Source organism: Notechis scutatus, chromosome Z (genome assembly GCF_049901735.1).
Source record: "Notechis scutatus isolate UNSWTSFEM ecotype Mainland chromosome Z, rNotScu1.2, whole genome shotgun sequence".
Taxonomy (NCBI): domain Eukaryota; kingdom Metazoa; phylum Chordata; class Lepidosauria; order Squamata; family Elapidae; genus Notechis; species Notechis scutatus.
The window spans coordinates 106,841,764-106,863,351 of NC_142025.1; the positions used below are offsets into that span (position 1 = coordinate 106,841,764).

The 21,588-nt window shown below is 38.4% G+C and overlaps 1 protein-coding gene and 2 pseudogenes across 1 annotated transcript; all 3 read right to left on the minus strand.

The window, feature by feature from the left end:
* Positions 1 to 594, minus strand: LOC113424032 (olfactory receptor 5V1-like). The gene has a single exon (XM_026685640.2). It carries the CDS (start codon positions 592 to 594, stop codon positions 1 to 3), a length of 594 nt encoding a protein of 197 aa, XP_026541425.2.
* A 14,975-nt stretch (positions 595 to 15,569) lies between these two features.
* LOC113424033 (olfactory receptor 8S1-like) lies at positions 15,570 to 16,513 on the minus strand (annotated as a pseudogene).
* A 3,361-nt stretch (positions 16,514 to 19,874) lies between these two features.
* Positions 19,875 to 20,484, minus strand: LOC113424034 (olfactory receptor 5AN6-like; annotated as a pseudogene).
* Positions 20,485 to 21,588: the final 1,104 nt, after the last annotated feature.

The window sequence follows — 21,588 nt, forward strand, 5'->3', positions numbered from 1 at the left end:
TCATGTCAAAAGAATGGCCCTACATTTTCCAAAGAGTTTTTTCACACCAGATAGGATCTGTTCATTTTTCAGACTGTAAATAATGGGGTTTAACATAGGAGTTAAAATACTATACTGAATGGAGATCACTTTGTCCAGATCGATGAGCGATTCTGAACTTGGCTTCATATAGCGAACAAATGCTGTCATATAAAATAAACCCACAACAATAAGATGGGAGCTGCATGTGGAAAAAGCTTTCTGCCTGCCTGCTGATGATTTTATTTTGAGAATGGATGAAATAATATTAATGTAAGAGATCAGAGTGAAAAGAAATGAGCTGAACCCGAATGCCAAAATAAATATTAGAAGAACAATATAATTAGTGAGAGTGTCTGCACAAGACAAAGGCAAGAGTGAAGGAAGCTCACAATTATAGTGTCTGATGGTCTTGTTGCTACAAAAATTGAGATTTAGTAAAGGCAGGACATTGCCTATGGCACCCAAGAAACCCAGGAACCATGCTCCACCCATCATTTTATTGCACTTCTCTTTTGTCAAATATCTGTTGTAATGAAGTGGCTCACATATAGCCACATAACGATCATAACCCATTGCTGAGAGGATGAATACTTCTGTACAAGATGTTTGTAGAAAAAAGAAAATCTGTGCAATACATCCTTCCCAGGAAATAATTTTCTGCTTTGTAATAAAATTTGCCAACATCTTGGGAACAGTGACTGAGGAGTAGCAGATGTCAACAAAAGCTAAATGACTAAGAAAGAAAAACATGGGGGTTTGAAGGTGAAACTCAGACTGGATTACCAATATAATTACCATATTCCCCAAGACAGTGATTAAAAATATGATCATGAAGAAGAAAATAAGAAAATCCTGTATTTTTGGATCATTGGAGAGTCCCAACAGAATAAACTCTGTTATTGTAGTCTGATTTTTCCACTCAGATGACTTAGGAATCATAAGATCTATCAGAAAAGGAAACAAAAATAATGAAACTTCAAATTAATGTTAAAAGTTACATATGAAGTATGTTATATTGAGTTTTCTATATTTCATTTCTAATTATTTTATCAAAGTAAAAATATAAGGATTGTTTTTCATTTTCATGATGTGTTTAACTGTTTTCATGACATTTTGATTCATTAATCATTCTAAATGGTACTTGTACTTAGTATCAGTTTATATATCTATGCATTGATGAAGTGACATCCACCAAGTACAAGGCATGAAAGTTAAAGTTTATTTCAGAAGAAAAAAAATTATTTGAATTAAATTACTATTTATACTAAACATGAAATCATGATTTCATGTCAAGAAAAACTGATCTTATGGAGATTTAATTATCAATTTCTATTTATGTAGAGTGCAGATATTTCAGGATATTCAAACATGAAACAAACAAGAACTATTGCCCCAGCAGTTTTTTTTTTTTAATTAGGCAAAATTGGGTCCCTTCAATTCCCTTTTCCATCCTGAATTTTTCTGACTTCCTATCTAGTAATAATTAGGACTATTGAATTATGTATATAATTTCTTTTACTTTAGCCATGTCTAGCTAAATGAATCTATCTGCTGCGAATAATTTGAAAAAGCAAACCTTAGATAATTGTAAATTTTGAAATATATCTAGTGTAAATAGATATGATATATGACTCACCTTTGTTTCTTCTAAGAAGCAGAGATTGTCTTAAAAATTTAATAGGATTAACTTTTTTTTCCAAGAAAGCACTGCAGGTACAGCCTACTAATTTTGCTCTGAACATCAGTTTATGGATAATTGAGTTACATAAAATGTAACTGATAACACCGAAGCTTATAACATTGAACTTTAAGAATGAGCAGAATTATTCTTACTGATCACCTAAAACAAAGTTCTTAGAAGTAATAATCTATATGTAATGCCAAATAACCCAACTGAAATTCAAGTTATAATTCAGTCATAATTCAAGTTAGATTATTATGAGAAAGCCTTTCCCACTGTTTCTCAGTCACTTTTAGTTCACTATGTTACATGTAGTACTAAAGTACAAAAGTAGAACCAACCTGTATTAAAGAACTCTCTTATTCATAAAAATGCTGTCTTTCCTCTAACCACAGGCCTTTTGCCTTTTATGAAGTAGTTCTGCTGCAGTCAAGAAACACTCTGTAACTTGGCCACCATTTTCTAAATGACTGGGAGCCTTTCTTCCAGCGAGATAATAAAAAGACACCATTATTCCTTCTGGAATTCAGGGCAGAATAAATCAATTGGGAATACATATTTCCCAGATTAAAATATATACAACGTAAATATGTCAAAGATATTTTGCTTTGCTTTTCCCATCCTTATTGAAAGTCATAGTTTAAATGTAAATTTGAACTGTTGTTGCTATTGTTTTTAAATCCACACACAAAAATGTTTGTTACATGAAAGGAATACTTATTTTGAATTAAACCAAATTACGTTTCCCATCAATGCATAAATAACACAGAGAGAGACAGAGAGAGACAGACAGAGACTGAGAGACAGAGGGACATGAAAGCTAGGGGGATTTTGAGAACACTTTTGAATAACCTCAAATTCAACCTAATGGACAGTTTGATGTTGGGGATAATGCTAGAAACCAGAAGAATTGGAATCCTATGCACAAAGTTAGCCTAGGGATTTTGAGCCAATCATTCTCTCAGTCTTGGGAAGAAGAGAATGGCAAACCAATTCTGAAATCTTAACAAGAAATGTCATCTCAGTGCTATTCTCAGACCTGGATCCAGACCAAAAAGGGCCCAGCTAAAGCATTTCATCCTGTGCTCTTCATAATTGAGTGCTAATCAAGGGAAGGTATATCAGACATTAATATAATTGAGCAATTTTACAAGAAGAGTACTACACTCCCCACGAGTCCAGAAGTACTTTACAAAAATACCCTACACCACCAGACTTGAGATTCTAGCCTTAGACATCCTTGAACTATGCCGGCTAAGATTGGATTTAAGCATAGTACATAAAATTGTATGTTACAATGTCTTACCAGTTAATGAATATTTCAGCTTTAACCACAACAACACAAGATAACACAATAGATATAAACTTACTGTAAACCACTCCAACCTTGATTGCAGGATGTACGATTTCAGCAACAGAGTGGTCAATGTCTGGAACTCACTACCTGATCCTGTTGTCACATGCTCAACCCCCCACTCCTTTACTCTCAAACTAACCTCTATCTACCTCACCCCATTCCTAAGAGGTGTGTAAGGGGCGTGCATAAGTGCACAATCGTGCCTATTGTCCCTCTCCTATTGTCCCCCATTATATTATTATTAGTATTAATATTAGTATATGTATATATGTATGTGTATATATGTATATATAGTTCGCATTTAAACTATGAGATCATTATGGATAATAATGATATTTATAACAATATATTATTTATCATTATTTTATATTAGAAATAAATAGAATGAATCAGTATTGTTATTGCAAGTGTTATGGAAAAGATGATGATTGTGAATACATATAGAACTTTTGTTCAAAAGTAAACATTCTTAATTCATTATAGTTGTATATACTACCCACTCCAATTTCACCAAATGGCTAAGAAAAATACATACAAATCATCTACAACATTTGAACATCTTTCAAATAATAAATCTCAGAGAAGAGAATGTTGTGTGTGTTGTTTCTAGTCTGATCCTGTTTATCTTTATTGCCCCACTGTTTTTAAAATCTGCCTCTGCAGTTAAGCTTGGTTCCTCCCCCACCCCTCTTTTGCTGGTACTTTTATTCTGGGGCTTGACTTTTTTTTAAAGGGAAAGAGTTGTTTTAACACTGCTTTAGTGATTCCTGGCACTGTCCTTTTGGGGTATACTTCCAACACAGCTGAATCCCCTCCCAGCGACTTCTTGCCTCCTTCATCCCCAATTAAGTGAGGGTGGGAGGAAAGAGCTCGAGTTTCAGATGGAGACTAAATGAAGCTATTTTGCAATAGGAAAGGATTATAAAAAATTGTAAAAAGAAATTGCAGGAATACTTTGAGAATAATTTGGGAAAAGGGACAAGCCTAATGACAGTATGGGATGCTAGTAAAGCAGTTATGAGGGGCTATATTATACAGCACAATAATTTAGAAAAGAAAAAATCCCAGGAAAAGATGTAACAGATATTGGAAGAAATTAGGTAGAAAGAAATTCAGTTGCAAAAGACACCTATGGATATAAAATTTTACACCATATTAAACTATTATGGCAACAACTATCTTTGTTAACAATACAGGAAATAAAAACAAAATTGAAACATGCAAAACAAGGACATTTTGAATTTGCTAACAACCAGGCAGATGGTTAGCATATAAATTAAGGAAAAAATGAGAAAAGACAATAATTGAAAAACAATCTGGGAATTTAACAATGTAATAACAGACACTGAACTTCTTAAAAAGTCTTTTCATATTTTTTATTCAAACTTATATAAAAGACAGGAGATTGACCTATTAAAAACAGATGAATAACTTTTAAAACAATAGTTAACTAAACTAAATTATCTCACATTAAGAAATAATGTAAGGACTGTTTACAATATCATAATGAGAAACAGGCTGCCTTAATCTTTCTGGATGCAGAAAAGGCCATTGACAATCTGAATTGGGCTTTATGTTTAAGGTGCTGGAAAAAATAGACTTTGGAGTGAATTTCATTCAAGGAATTAAAGCGATTTACATTTACATGCAAAAATTGTTATAAATGGTGATTTAACTAATTCATGTGAAAGGGTACAAGACAAGGATGTTCTTTGTCCCCTTTGTTGTTTGTGTTGGTTTTAGAAGTTTAGAATAGAGATATTATATAGGATGATAAAATAAGGGGTATAAATATTTTAAAAAGAAGTTTATAAATTGAGAGCCTTTGCAGATGATTTAGTTATATTTCTAATATACCAAAAATAATATAGAATATTTGATGAGGAAATTGAATGAGTTTGGGGCACTGGCAGGCAAACAAACAAACAAACAAACAAACAAACAAACAAATAAATAAATAAATAAATAAATAAACAAACAAACAAACAATAAACAATAATGTTGATTAAGAATATACCCTGAATAAAAAGTTGCGTTTTAGGATTGAGAAAAAAGCAAAATATCTAGGGGTTACATTGATAAATACAAACATAAAATTGTTTAAAAATAACTATGTCCTCTGTGAAGGGATATTAAACAGGATGGGATAAATTGCGTTGATCACTACTGAGAAAAATCTCCATAATTAAGACAAGTACCAAAGGTGCTTTTTTAAAATTTCAGACGTTACCAAAAATCACATCTGACAACCCATTCAAACAATGACAGAAGGATATTTCTAAGTTTATATGACAAGGGGGAAAAAAACCCCAAGAATTAGATATAAACTATTGCAAGATGTCAAGAAAAGAGGAAAGTTGAGTTTACCAAATATGAAATTGTATTTTGATGCATGCTGTTTGACCTGAGCAAAAGAATGGGTGAGTCTCCAGAACAAGTGATTACTTGAATTAGACAGCCATTAATTAAGGTCTGGATGGCACGGCTACTTATGGTATGACAAAAATAAGGTAAATGTTAATTTCAACAACCATTTTGTTAGATATGCCATATTAAGAGTTTAGAATAAATACACTGCTCAAAAAAATAAAGGGAACACTTAAACAACACAATGTAACTCCAAGTCAATCACACATCTGTGAAATCAAACTGTCCACTTAGGTAGCAACACTGATTGACAATCAATTTCACATGCTGTTGTGCAAATGGAATAAACAACAGGTGGAAAGCATAGGCAGTTAGCAAGACATCCCCAATAAAGGAGTGGTTCTGCAGGTGGTGACCACAGACCATTTCTCAGTTACTATGCTTTCTGGCTGATGGTTTGGTCACTTTTGAATGCTGGTGGTGCTTTCACTCTAGTGGTAGCATGAGATGGAGTCTACTACCCACACAATTGGCTCAGGTAGTGCAGCTCATCCAGGATGGCACATCAATGCGACCTGTGGCAAGAAGGTTTGCTATGTCTGTCAGTGTAGTGTCCAGAGCATGGAGGCACTACCAGGAGACAGGACAGTACATCACGAGATGTGGAGGAGGCCATAGGAGGGCAACAACCCAGCATCAGGACCGCTACCTCCGCCTTTGTGCAAGGAGGGACAGGCGGAGCACTGCCAGAGCCCTGCAAAATGACCTCCAGCGGGCCACAAATGTGCATGTGGCTGCTCAAACAGTCAGAAACAGACTCCATGAAGGTGGTATGAGGGCCCGACATCCACAGTTGGGGGTTGTGCTTACAGCCCAACACCGTGCAGGACGTTTGGCATTTGCCAGAGAACACCAAGATTGGCAAATTTGCCACTGGCACCCTGTGCTCTTCACAGATGAAAGCAGGTTAACACTGAGCACATGTGACAGACGTGACAGGGTCTGGAGACACTGTGGAGAATGTTCTGCTGCTTGCAACATCCTCCAGCATGACCGGTTTGGCAGTGGGTCAGTAATAGTGTGGGGTGGCATTTCTTTAGGGGGCCGCACAGCCCTCCATGCGCTCACCAGAGGTAGCCTGACTACCATTACGTACCGAGATGAGATCCTCAGACCCCTTGTTAGACCATATGCTGGTGCAGTTGGCCCTGGGTTCCTCCTAATGCAAGATAATGCTAGACCTCATGTGGCTGGAGTGTGTCAGCAGTTCCTGCAAGACGAAGGCAGTGATGCTATGGACTGGCCCACCTGTTCCCCAGACCTGAATCCAATTGATCACATCTGGGACATCATGTCTCGCTCCATCCACCAACGCCACGTTGCACCACAGATTGTCCAAGAGTTGGGGGATGCTTTAGTCCAGGTGTGGGAGGAGATCCCTCAGGAGACCATCTGCCACCTCATCAGGAGCATGCCCAGGCATTATAGGGAGGTCATACAGGCACATGGAGGCCACACACACTACTGAGCCTCATTTTGACCAGTTTTAAGGACATTACATCAAAGTTGGATCAGCCTGTAGTGGTTTTTTCCACTTTATTTTGAGTGTAACTCCAAATCCAGACCTCCATGGGTTGCTAAATTTGATTTCCATTGATAATTTTTGTGTGATTTTGTTGTCAACACATTCAACTATGTAATGAACAAAGTATTTAATAAGAATATTTTTTTCATTCAGATCTAGGATGTCTTATTTTTGTGTTCCCTTTATTTTTTTGAGCAGTGTATAAAACAAAGCTCTCTATGAAAGGTTTCTATTGGAGAAACCTTTTTTAGAAAGGAAATAATGGCAAAGCCAGATTGTCTGGCATATGGTAAAATTTTATCTTTCATTTCTGGTGACCCAAAACTAAAGACAAGGGAAGAACTTGAGTTAGAATGTTATGTTTGCCATTGGTTTACTTATCAGCAATTGAAAGAAAGGTTCAAACTGGATAAAAAGTACTATGGATTTGAATTTACTTCGCTTTGTGGTAATGATGAATCATCACTAAGATTTATAAAATGCTACTGAAATTGAATTTGAAAAATAACGTGTGAAATATTGTATGATTCTGTGGGCAAGGAACTTTGGATATAATGTGTTGCTTGAATGATGGGAAAACATGTGGACAAGGAGTCTAAAATTTATATTAAATTATAATTTAAAAGATAATTTTTACAAGATATGAATCTTTGGTATTTAACACCAGATAAGTTATCTAAGATGTAAAAAGATATGTCAAATGTATGTTGGAAGTGTAAAAACAAAGAAGGGACCTTTTACCATCTATGGTGGACATGTGATAAAGCAAAAAAAAATTGGACTATGATTCATATTTTAAAACAGAAAATCCTGAAAATGTAGATAAATATGAAAACAGAACTTTTTCTCTTGGGACTAATGGGAAAAAAAATTGGAGAAAAGTTTGGAATCTTGTTACTATATATGTTGACAGCAGCAAGGTTATTGTATGTAAAAATGGAAGGACACTTCGATTCCTACTAGTTTATTGTCATTGCACCTCGTGCAACAAAGTTAAATGCCATCTTCAGTGTACATTATGACTATGAAAATAAACACAAACACACATCCTTCACAGTCTATACATTGAATTGAAAACCCCTGATATTGCATTAATATTGCACTATACAGTAGAATTCAACAGAGCTACTGCCCTGGGATAGAAGCTGTTTTTCAGCCTGTTTGTCCTTGTTTTTTATTATTCTGTACCATCTGCCAGATGGTAATAGTTCAAAAAAAAGCATTCCCAGGATGAGATGGATCTTTGAGTGTGTTTTGAACTTTCTTAAGGCAGCAGGAGCTATAAAGGTATTCCAAAGAGGGGAGAGGGCAACCAATGATGTTCTGGGCAATGATGTTATCCCTCTGGAGTGCTGTCCTATCTACCACTGTGCAATTGGCAAAACATACCGAGGTGCAGTAAGTTAAGATACTCTCTATGCTGATATGGTAGAAGGTCACCAGCAGTTTTTCATTCAGTTTTTTTTTTTTCTGAGAAGTCTCGGGTAGTATAATTTCTGCTGGGCCCTTTTCACCAGTGCTGCAATGTGAGCACATCAGGTGAGGTCCTCTTCTGTGGTAACATCCAGAAACTTAAAACTGGCCACGTGCTCCATTCGGTCTCCATTAATAAGCAAGGGCTGGATGTCTGATCTGTTCCTTCTGTAGTCCACTATAAGCTCCTTGGTCTTATTGAAGTTGAGGACCAAGTTATTGTCTTCACACCAGGAAAGCAACAGGTCCACCTCATCTCATTAGGTAGACTCATCCCCTCTGGAGATGAGTCCCACCACTATAGATACTATAGAAGAAGAAGGAAATACTATAGAAGAATGGTTGCAGAAGCTGACGGAGTTGACTGAAATGGGAAAATTGACTACTGTACTCAAAGAAAAAAAACATAAATACTTTTGTTTCCATATGGAAACAGCTTCTGAACGTCATGCTTGATGTGGAAAAGAATGGAATTTTGATTTTGGGTTTCACAGATTGACTGACATATTTTTGTAGAAATGACTGATTCATACTATTGTGGTAAAACAAAAAGTTGTGAATTGTTGTTAATGCCTTATTCTACTGCAACAGATAGGATCTCAAGTCAATGTTTCTTTTTCTTTCCCTACCCTTCCTCACTGTTATGTTTGGAGAATAATGGAGACCAGACATCTGACCAGTGACTTCAACTCTTTAATAACAGTAAATAGAACAGAACAGAGCAAGGCTATGGGCAGCAGTAGCCCCTTTTATAGTGTTGGCTGTTACCCTATTAACCAATACTAAGTGCATCAAGTTCAAACTAATAACCAATAAGAAGTGTCCTAAGCTTGGCCAATCAGAGGCTTGTTATGAACCAATCCTTGTTCATTGTTTAAGGACCAATCAAATGTGCAGGCTTCCAAACCCTGCTTTGCATTTAGGTTTATTACTTTTTATTCATTCACAACACCCCTCCCCCTTGGGTTCCGTTTGAGGGGAGCTGTAACAAAATCTTCAAGGTAGACAGGCCGTTTGGTCTGTCTGGATGATTTCTGTGGCTCCACCGGGTTTGTTCTTAAGTCCGGTTCTGGTGGAGCGTTTGGATGATCTTTATTAAGTTCCCTTTCACTGCACAGTGATTCCGTGCTGCTTCCGTTGTTGTTGTTGTTTCCGCCAATCAATGTTTCTTCGGGGTTTCGCAGTTCGGTTTCCCCCGTGTTCAAGTCCCATGGAAAAGTCAACTCCCTCCCCGTTTCAATCCACGGTACTTCGCTGGGCCGTAGGGTTTCTGTTGGCCTGCTATCCGTTATATCGAAGTCAATTTCCTCGATATTTCCTCCCCCCTCAGTTGGTGAACCCGGGGAGCCATTGGCGCTGGGTAGTAATCTCGAACGGAGTTGGTCTATGTGGCATTTCCACACCCTGCCATCGTCTGTTAGCAGGCGGTAAGATTTAGGCCAAGTGAGGTGGGTAACGGTAGCGGGTATCCATAAGGGGTCGCGGAGAAGTTTTTGCAAAGATTAAATCGCCTACCTTAAATTCTCGGCATTTGCTGCTGGAGCCGAAAGGCTTTTTCGGGTGCGTATGCGGGTGGAGCCTGTCGAGGTGCGATCGTAGTTTCCGCCCCATAAGAAGTTCGGCGGGCATTTTGTTAGTAACGCTGTGGGGTGTGATGTGCTGCAATAATAAAATTCGATTGATTTTCTCGTCGATGTTTCCGAATTCCATTTGGTGGAGGGACTTTTTTGAACTGTACCATGCGTTCTGCACGCCCGTTCGCCGCAGGGTGCGCGGGCGAGGTTAACGCATGGCGGATGCCCCGGTCAGCAAGATATTGTTCGAATGGTAATGCTGTGAACTGTGGGCCGTTATCCGAGACGAGGACGTCCGGAAAACCATGTGTGGCAAATAACCTGTTTAATTTGATGATTACTGAGTCCGTTGTAGTGGTGCTCATTCGATGGATCTCGAGCCAATTTGAATAGGCATCGACTGTAATAAGGAAAGTGTGCCCTTTCGTAGGCCCCGCAAAGTCAATATGGATACGGGACCAAGGTCCTCTAGGGGTTTCCCATTTGGTTGGACTTGCTTTAGGTGGGGCGTTGCTGACGTCTTGGCAACGTTGACAAGTGGCGACCCAGGCCTCAATTCTTTTGTCGATTCCTGGCCACCAAGCGTAGCTTCGTGCGAGTGCTTTCATCCGCACGATGCCCAGATGTCCGTCGTGCAATACCGCTAAAACAGTTTGTTGCAGTTTGTCCGGGATTACGACTCTATCGCCCCACAAGATGCAACCCTTTTGAGAAAACAGCTCGGTTTGGCGTGCTTTAAAGGGCGCCCATTCAGGTGATAGCTGTTCTGTTGGCCACCCACGCTCAACCCAGCGTAAGATGTGTTGCAGGACCGGATCTCGTTTTGTCTCGAGGGCAATGTCTCTCACCGTCAATGGCGGTGCATGTAGAGTCTCAATTTGCAACGTTGTAATGGTTGGGGCTGGATCTTCAACCGATTCTGGAAGCGGTGTTCTGCTCAATGCATCAGCGTGGAGAATTGATTTCCCCGGGCGGTGCTGCAAGGTGTAGTTGTACGCCGCCAAGAATTCAGACCAGCGGGTCATTCTGGGGGACAATATATACGGGGTTGGTTTATTACCCGCAATAATCCCCAGTAGTGGTTTATGATCAGTAATTATTGTAAACGCACGCCCATACACATATTCATGAAACCTTTTAACTGCCGCCACAATAGCTAAAGCTTCTTTATCCAGCTGACTATAATTTCTTTCAGCTTTAGCTAAAGTTCATGAAAAAATGTGACGGGAGCTTCTGCTCCGTTCGTAAGACGTGGGCCAAGATTGCTCCAACGCCAAAAGGTGAGGCGTCACAAGTAATAGTTAACGGCAGAGTCTTGTTGTACTGCATAAGTACCGAATCAGAAGTTAGCAATTTCTTTACTTGCTGGAAAGCGTTTTGTTCACATTGTCCCCAAACCCACGTTGCTTTTTTGTCTAAGAGTCTATGTAATGGTTCAGCTACCGTTGCTTTATTGGGTAAAAAGACGTTATAAAAATTGATAAGTCCAAGGAACGCCTGTAGATCTGCCTTGTTCCTTGGAGTGGGGGCCTTCTTAATTGCCTTTAGTTTGTCTTCAGTGGGATGGATTCCTTGACTGTCCAGGAGGTATCCCAAAAACTCCACCCTTTCGGTACATAGCTGGCATTTATTTTTTTTTTACTTTGAGGCCTGCGTTTTGGAACCTTTGTAAAACTAGGCGGAGTCATTTTTCTAGAATGTCCCTGTTCGGGACGGCGATGAGCACATCGTCGAAATACGGTACGACCCCTCTTATCCCTTGTAACAGCCTTTCCATTAACCTCTGAAAGATTCCTGGGGCGACGCTCACCCCGAACTGGAGCCGGTTGCATTTAAATGCGCCCCTATGCGTGACGATAGTTTGCGCCTCCGCGGTGGCTGAATCTACAGGCAATTGTTGATAAGCCTGCGCTAGGTCTAGTTTAGTGAAAACTTTCCCGCCACCCAGGGAATGGAGCAGGTGTTGCACTACCGGCACTGGATATGCACTTTGCTGGAGTGCGTGGTTTAGGGTGGCCCAGTAGTCTCCGCAAATTCTCAGTGACCCATCAGGCTTGATAGGCGTCACTATTGGGGTTTCCCATCGGGCGTGGTCGGTGGGTTCCAACACGCCCTGTTCTATCAGTTTATCGAGTTGTTCATCGATTTTAGGTTTCAGGGCGAACGGCACCCGCCGCGGCTTAAGGCGGATGGGTGCTACCTCGGGGTTCAAGCTAAATGAGATTGGGGTCCCCTTGTACTTGCCTAGTCCGTTCACGAAAACGTCTTGGAATTCTTGCACGAGGGCTTCCTCCCAATAGTTGCTCTCGGCACGGGGGACTCCCGCTACAGTGATTCCAAGTGATCTGAACCATTGAAGGCCTAAAAGACTAGGCGGTCACGGTCCACTTACAGTCAGTGGCAGTGCGGACGGTGCGGTCCTTGAAAGAGACCTGAATCGGGGGGACCCGACAACGGGAATTCGGTTACCCTGGTAATCTTTGAGGATAACCCTTTGAGGGTTTAGGTCTTGGCGGCGAATCGTCGGGATGAGCTGTTGAAGCGCCTTCCAGGACACCATCGAGAGGATGATCCTGAGTCCACCTCCATGATGCAAGGTTTGTTTTCGATCTCGACCTCTACTCGGATTTTCCCGGCATCAAGGGATGTAGCGTGGCCTATGGTAATTGTTTGGTGGGTCTCTTCCCGCCTGGTTTCTTCACGCCTGGTGGAAGTGGTGGACGGTTTGTTTCTGTAGGAGTGGCTTCCCCATTGGTGATTCAGTTTGTTTCGGGTGTGTCGAAGAATTCTGAAGACTGGCATTCGCCTGTCGGGGTTTGGAGTTTTGTTTGCTTCTGCAAACCTTTGCGATGTGACCTCTTTTCCCGCAAATGCGGCAGAGTGCGTCGAGGAATTTGCAGCTGGATCGTGGGTGATTCACCCCACATCCTGCACACGGTCGGGATGAGGGTTGTGTGAACTGGTCTTGTTTCGTTCGGAGTCGGTTGACCTCTTCCTCATCGCTTTCTGATGGGGATTCTAGGTCTTCGTGGTGAGTCGATACCTGGTGTCTCTCTGAGCGAGGCGAGGTATCTTTGGCACGTTGACGTAGCGGTGCGTTGGTGCGGCGCATTCGGGCTGCCGACTTCTTGGTCGCCTCCGCTGCAGTGGCTTCTTTAAGGGCATCGGTGAGGCTGATGTCCCCTTGGCCATAATTTTGCTCTGGATCATGCCGTCTTCTAGGCCCAGAACCAGGCGGTCCCGGGAGGGCTTCTTCTAAGTCGGAGAATCCACAGAGGCCTCCAAGGTTGCGGAGGTCCGCGATGTAATTGGCAGGGCTTTCGCCCTTCTGTTGGTCCCTCTGGTAATATTCGTGTCTTCTGACTAAGGTTGGCACGGTGGGCCCGTAGTGAGCCCGTAGTAAAGGCTCGAGGATGTCCCAGTCCATTTCCTTTACTTCGGCTGGCTTGGCAAGTGATTTTGCCATTTTAAACACGGTAGGCCCGCAGTGAGTTAGAAAGATAGCTCTTTTTTTGCCGGTTGTTGCATCTTTCAAATTGTTGGTCTCCAGAAACATCTGGAACCTATCCATGTATGATTCCCAGTCTTCGGTTTCTGGGTTGAATGGAGCAGGTGGTACGGCACCACTGGCCATGTTGCCGTTGATGGTGCGTGTTCGACCACGTGCTCTGTGTGTTGCTCTGTAACTTAGTCAGCTCTTCGGTCTCCGGATCCCACCTTCGTCGCCAGTGTTATGTTTGGAGAATAATGGAGACCAGACATCTGACCAGTGACTTCAACTCTTTAATAACAGTAAATAGAACAGAACAGAGCAAGGCTATGGGCAGCAGTAGCCCCTTTTATAGGGTTGGCTGTTACCCTATTAACCAATACTAAGTGCATCAAGTTCAAACTAATAACCAATAAGAAGTGTCCTAAGCTTGGCCAATCAGAGGCTTGTTATGAACCAATCCTTGTTCATTGTTTAAGGACCAATCAAATGTGCAGGCTTCCAAACCCTGCTTTGCATTTAGGTTTATTACTTTTTATTCATTCACAACACTCACTTTTCTACCCCCTCTTTCCCCTACACTGTCCTTTTATTTGCTTTCGTATTTTGTATTTTATAATACGTTATAACCTAATAAAAATGTATGTGAGAGCAAATAAAAAAACTTCCCATAGTTTAAGTATATTTAAATAGTTTATTTAAATAAAATAAACAACCATCACCCAGTACAAAGTTTCAACAATGTAAGATTTGAACATTTCATATATTTCCACTCTCCAGTTTTTCACACTGTATCTTAAGATTAGATCTTGGTATCCAGTTCAATCAGTAGGAAGGAGAGGTCTTACATGCTGCTTTCATACAGAAAAGTTAAGGTTTCCCATATCTATTCATGTCCAACTCTAAGGGGCAATGCTCATGTATGTTGCCTGAAAACACTTTCATGGTTATGTGACCAGTATGACTATATGCAAGGTGCCTGGAACACTAATACCCAGCCACCAAAGTGGTACCTATTTATCTACCTGCATTTGCATGCTTTTGTACTGCTAGGTGTGCAGGAACTGGGTAAAAGATCAGAACTCACCCCATTGTATGCTGCTGAGATCTTAAACCTAGGCTATCAGTATTCCAACTGACAAGTTCACTGTCTTTAACAACTGATATACAGTATATAACCCCCCCATATAACCCAGATCATCATAATAAATTATTTTGTTCTGGTCTCCCAAATATTCTGATATTTAGTACATAACTAAATTTAAATGATGATTCAGTCTCTAAAGCAATATTTTATTCAGGATTTAGTTTTAGGCAGCAAATAAGTGTTTATGAAATTACTGGAAAAGAAACATGGAAATTGTGTGCTAGGATTTTATTTATCCACAAATTTCAAAGAGTATGCTTTACATTATATGTAATAAAATTACAATTGCCCAAAATCTCATAGAAATTGCAATTCTTTTATGTGCAGATATATCTATATAAGTGAACATATGGATGACTAGAAATGTTATTAATACAGCAATAACAACTGAAAAATAGCTGCATGAGAAATATATCTAGCTTTTTCAAAAACTGTCTTTAGTGAGTGCCATGTGGAATTATTTAAAAAAAAAGTGAGTTTTCTAACCAGAATGTATTCTTTCTAAATTCTGATAATAACTTATATGTCCTTCCAAGATAAATGTACTGATCATGGTGTAGAATACATTCAAACATTTATTTGTTTAAATTGTGCTGCTCAATTATTATATAACTAAACCAAAATATGTTTGGAAATAAATATTTGGAGTGAAAAATAAATTTAAATTACATGCTATAATGGAAAAGAGAAAGAAAGGTTGAGAAAGATAAAGAGAGAGACATGATAGGAGAAGAAAGAAATCTCATAGATAATTTTATTCTTATTCTTTTAAAAAATCCTGCTCAAATGGATGATATAGCAAGACACACAATGTTGGAAATTTGGGGGAAGGAACACCACATCCTTGCTTTGCCATTAACTTATTGTTTCATGGTTAAAAACTGGGCCTGTGCTTTTTAAAGAGTTTATCTGCACTAGACAAGATCTCTTTGTTTTTCAGGCTATATATGATGGGGTTTAACATAGGAGTTAAAACACTATACTGAATAGACAATATATTGTCCAGATCTATGTGGGATTTTGGACTTGGTTTCATGTAACAAATTAAACCTGTAAAATAATATAAGCACACCACAATGAGATGGGAACTACATGTAGAGAAAGCTTTTTGCCTGCCTTCTGCTGAATTAATTTTCAGGATGGTAGAAATAATATAAATGTAAGAGATTAGAGTGATAAGAAAGGAGATAAGACTGACTACTAACACCGATATAAGAAGAATGATGTAATTAGTAAGAGTGTCTGTGCAAGACAAGGTCAAGAGGGAAGGAATCTCACAAGTATAGTGTCCTATTATATTGTTGCTGCAAAATTGGAGATTTAGCAAAGGTAGCACATTCACTATAGCAAAAAAGAATCCCAGGAGCCAAGCTGTACCCACCATTTTATTGCACATCTCTCTTGTCAAGTATCTGCTGTACTGCAGGGGGTCACATATCGGTCATAACCCATTGCTGAGAGAATAAAACTTTCTGTACAAGCTATTTGCAAAAGGAAGAAGATCTGAGAAATACATCCTTCCCAGGAAATTATTTTCTGCTTCATTAGGAAGTTTGCCAACATCTTGGGAACAGTGACAGAGGAATAGCAGATGTCAACAAAAGCTAAATGTCTGAGAAAGACGAACATGGGGGTCTGAAAATGACTCTCAGAATTGATCACTAATATAACAGCTATATTTCCTAGGATGGTAACCAAAAAAATGATCAGGAACACAAACAGGAGAAAATTCTGTATCTGTGGAGTATTGGAGAGTCCCAACAGGATAAAATCTGTTATTCCAGTTTGATTTTCCAGCCCAGAGAATTCAGAAAACATAGACCCTGTCAAAAATATAATTAATGATTAATACATTATATAGTAAGCAAAGATAAAGACAGAATCCAATAAAGATATATATTAATTTAAGAATTACAGTTTATTCAAAATCCATATTGAATATTGTATTATAATGTATACCACTGTGTCTTCTGTGTTTCATTCTTCACCCCAGTATTACCTTTCTCTTAGCAATGTATTTTGTTATTGTTCCCAATCCAATAATGCTAATGATATACGGTATGTGATGGTAAGAGCAGTCAAGTAAGACTAAATAGTGGCATAAGTTGTGATTAATTAAAGAAATAAAAGAATACCTTTCAAAGTTTTTTTTTTTAAAAAAAACCTGAATAGATTTCCTGGATAAGGCAATTTTGATAGGATTAAAAAGTTTTCAGCAGACCCACAATGTTGTGTCCTATATTTTTATTCTTCTCAGTATGTACCTGATGTGGAATTCAAGAAAAGGGAAGAGAAGGAAAAGGAGTAGGAAGAGGAGAAGAAGAGAAGAAACTCTAATTATTGATAATGAGCAGAAGATGCATATCCTTAAAATAACCCTGTTTTCTATTTATAAGAGACATAATAATCCAATCTGCATAGATTTGATAGAACAATTATTTTTAAAAAGGCTTCTTATCACCAATTCTGTGAAAAAGCCTTTGTGCTAAATGTGAAAAGGTAACAAAATAGACCTACAAACTACTTTGTTCATCAAATTGCTTTCTTTCTTGTAAGCAGAAATGTTTTTTTAAATGAGCAGTTACCTTTCAGGAAGAAGTTGCCTTCTGACTTATTAATGCTTTGCATTGTACTTTGGTCTTTTCAACCTTCGTGCTAAGAAGATGTAATTCCATTTTGGTACAAGTTAATAGAGAAGTGATCTGATCCTTCATTCCTTTTGGAATTCATTGACACAATTATTACTCTCTGGGAATACATATTCCCCAACCAACTATATATATAACTGTATATATAGAGTTTTGTTGTGGAGATATCCTGGATCTTGTGCTGTAATCTCCTGGGTCGTTTGTGTTTTGATCTCTTTTCCATTAGCCTCCTGTGTTGTAAAGGCTTGGGTAAATGGACTAAAAGCTTCTGTCTCCAAGAACTCTGATACTTGATTGCTGCTATAAAAGGAATGGAGATTCTCATCGCCCCCCCAGGTATTTCCTGCTGTTCTTCTTGCCCCTCCTGCTAAAGACAAATCAGTACAGTTAGGTAGTCCTACAGTTAAAACCACAATTAAGCCCAAAATTTCTTTTGCTAAGCAAGGAAGTTGTTACATGAGTATATGAGTACTCATCAAAACATGAGTTTTGACCCATTTTATGATCTTTCCTGCCACAGCTGTTGAGTGAACCACTGCAGTTGTTAATAGTTTCCCTACTGTTTTTACTTGTCAGAAAATCACACAAGGTGATTGCATGACCCCAGGATTCTGCAACTGTCATAAATATGAGCCAGTTGGCAAGGATTCTGAATTTTGATCACATGGCTGCAATGTTTTAAGTGTGAAAAATGGTCATAAGTCACTTTTTTCAGTGCCACTGTAACTTTGAAGTGTCACTAAACAAATGATTGTAAGTATAAAAGATTAGCCAAAGTACTTAACTTTTTACTTATTTATTACCTGAAAAACAACCTGCAGAAAGTCCCTTAACTAATTTTGAGGGTACAGAAAATTGATGTAACTACTGATAGGTTATATACTAAAAAGAACTAGTCTGTTTTGCATTTATACAAGCACCCTTAAGTGTTCAGTGGAATTCACCTACTATCTGGTTATTGCCAAAAGATATGTACTAGGACCAGTGGTGGGATTCAATTTTTTTTTACTACCAGTTCTGTGGGTGAGGCTTGGTGGGCGTGGCAGGGAAAGAATACTGTAAAATCTCCAATGAGAGGTGGTATTTGCCAGTTCTCCGAACTACTCAAAATTTCCGCTACCTGTTCTCCAGAACTGGTCAGAACCTGCTGAATACCACCTCTAACTAGGACATATACTTTTTGTTATCACAAGTATTATAGAAACTGTGATGGTGTGTGTTATGGATCCATTTCCTTTAATTGCTTAAAAGTAAGCATTAATTTATTTATTCATTACAGATGTACACAATGTCCAATTTCACTAGATGGCTTACAAAAATAAATACAAACCATCTATAAAATTCTAATACCATTCAAAAATAATAAAATTAACCACACAAAAATAAAAAAATAAATATATATAATTTTGTCTCCTGAATGGAGCTTGGCCAAGTGAAAAGGACTCTCATACTGTAACTATCAATGAACTAAGTGAAACAACAATCAGTCAAATGCTTAAAAAACTTTTTGTACATCTGTAAGTTCTTGTCCTACCAGTTGCATCTCAAACCCAGCTCTTAATTCCTAGTTGAGGAAGAGTAAAAAGAAGAGATTTTATGTGCTAGTTTCATAAAACCTAGTGGATCATAAAATTATTTATGATTAGGCCTTATTTCTCAAAGATTATTGGTCTGGATATAACCCCTTATTTCTAACCATAATTCATCCACCAAGAAACTTTGTGCAGTTTAGTGTTTTGGGATACAATAATAAAAACAATTTTATCACATTATTAGAATGTGGAAAGTTGTTCAGTATTTATTTATCAATAAATGTCAACGGACATGCCTTTAATATTAAAGTAAACTACAAAGCATATGAAACAGCCTGCTAAACATGACTACTATCCATGTGAATCAGATTATATGGAATTCAGTTAAAACTGCTGTCAAGATAGCAGCAACTATTGACAAATAGCTGCATGATGAATGTACACAATGTAATTGCTAAGAATGTTTTCAGTTACAACCATGGGGAGAAACAAAACTAATGGTTTTTTTAAACAGCATGTAGTATCCTAAATTCTGATATGAAATAATAGATCCTAACTTTCCAGATAAATGTACTAATCATATCATGGTGTAGAATATGTTGGATCTTTTAACCTTGCAACTAAATTCTTATACAATTACATAAAATGACTTTAGAAATGTATATTATTTTAGAAAATACATTCATATCACATGCTTCAAAGTTACAGAGAGTAGGGGGGGAGAGAGGCATACTGCAAGAAACATTTTTTTTAAAAAAAATCAATGAATACTTTCATCCTGATACTTTAAATAAACAGCTCAGAAGGATATTAGAGTAAGAATACCTTGATAATCTTGAATTATGCCCCACTATTACAGGAGATTCAATGAGAAGTCTGTATAACCTCATATCACAGCATAATTTCACTATCACAATTGAAGATTTAGTGGAAATAGTATCTCACATCCTTGCTGTGTCATTAATTATTTTTTCTCATTGGTGATGTGAAGATTTTAAATCAGGAACTATGAATAATGTTTTGTGGGTAAAGAATAGGCCTAACCTTTCCAAATAGTTTCTCTAGAGCAGATCTGATCTCTTTATTTTTCAGGCAGTAGATGATCAGGTTTAACATAGGAGTTAAAATGCTGTACTGAATAGATATTACTTTGTTCAGATATATAAAGGAATCTGAGCTTGGCTTCATATAGCAAATCAAACCTGAAATGTAAAATAAGCCCAGAACAATAAGATGGGAGCTGCATGTGGAAAAAGCTTTCTACCTGCCTTCTGCTGATTTAATTTTCAGAATAGTTAAAATGATATAAACATAAGAAACAAGTGTGATGAGAAATGAGCCAAAACTGAATATTAGATATTAGAAGAACAACATAATTTGTGAAAGTATTTTCATAAGACAATGCCAAGAGGGAAGGAAGCTCACAAATATAGTGTCTGATTATATTGTTGCCGCAAAAATTGAGATTTAGCAAAGGTAGTACATTCAGTATAGCATAAAATAATCCAAGAAGCCAAGCTCCAGCCACCATTTTAATGCATATCTCTCTTGTCAAGTATCTGCTATAATTCAGGGGGTCACATATAGCCACATAACGGTCATAACCCATTGCTGACAGGTTAAAGACTGTCGCGTCGAGCGACCGGTCCGTTGATTCGATTTTCCAGTCTGTTGCTGAATTCCCTTCAAGAAATAATTTAGCGGAGCCCTCGCAAGGGTGAGTGCCAAAGCACAAAGAAAAAGACACAAAACAAATAGTTTCTTTAGGTGAGGAAACACATCGTGCCTGGGGCAAATGGAATTGTCCCGGCGGCCCCGATTGCTTTGCGCTGTCCTCTTTTATTGTGCTGATTCAAAGACGGGGGTGCGGGGTGATTGCAGGAAACAATGAAGTTACAGAGTTAATCATTGAAACCAAGCTACGTGACACAAGGAGCAAACTTCATGACTGATACTTTTCAGGTAAACATGTCTTAATACCAAATACACAGTTTTTAGCTGACACAGACTTTTGGAGTTAATCCTGTCAGTTTCAGTCCTGTCAGTGGAATTTGCCCTGAGACGATGTACGTGCTAGGCAAGATTTGTTCTATGGCAAAATAGCTAAAGCAGGATAGCCACAATTCCTCCTTTTCTTTATTTTTGTGCTCATGATTCTAGGTAGAGTCCTTTCTCCTCCCGAGTAGTCCCATAAGGTGGCAACAAACCCTTCGGTTTGTTGATGCCTTGCAGAACCAACTCATACGAGGAAAAGTCCTCATCCCCGAATCGTGGCTGGGCAGAGTTAACAAAACTTCTTTGGGAGAAAAGGAGTTAATAGTGTCTATTTCCTCCTCTGACTCTAGGTCAGAGGACCATTCCAGCAAAGGTTTTTTGACAAGATCTTTTGTGAGAAAGCTAACCGTTTTTTGAGTATTGTTAACTTCATTATCAAGGGTATTCAAACAATCCCTCAAAAAGGTAACTAAACGTCCTAATATACATGGACCAATAGTACAAGCAAGAAGCAATAGCACAAGAGGACCTATTAGAGCAGACAATAGAGTGGTTAACCAGGAGAAAAATTAAACATGCCTTGATACCATGGCTGACTTTGTTGTCGTTCATTCTCTCTATCCTTCAAACGTTTACGTAATTCAGCCATAGAATCTTTGACAACTCCTGAATGATCAGCATAAAAACAACATTCTTCCTTTATTGCTACACATAATCC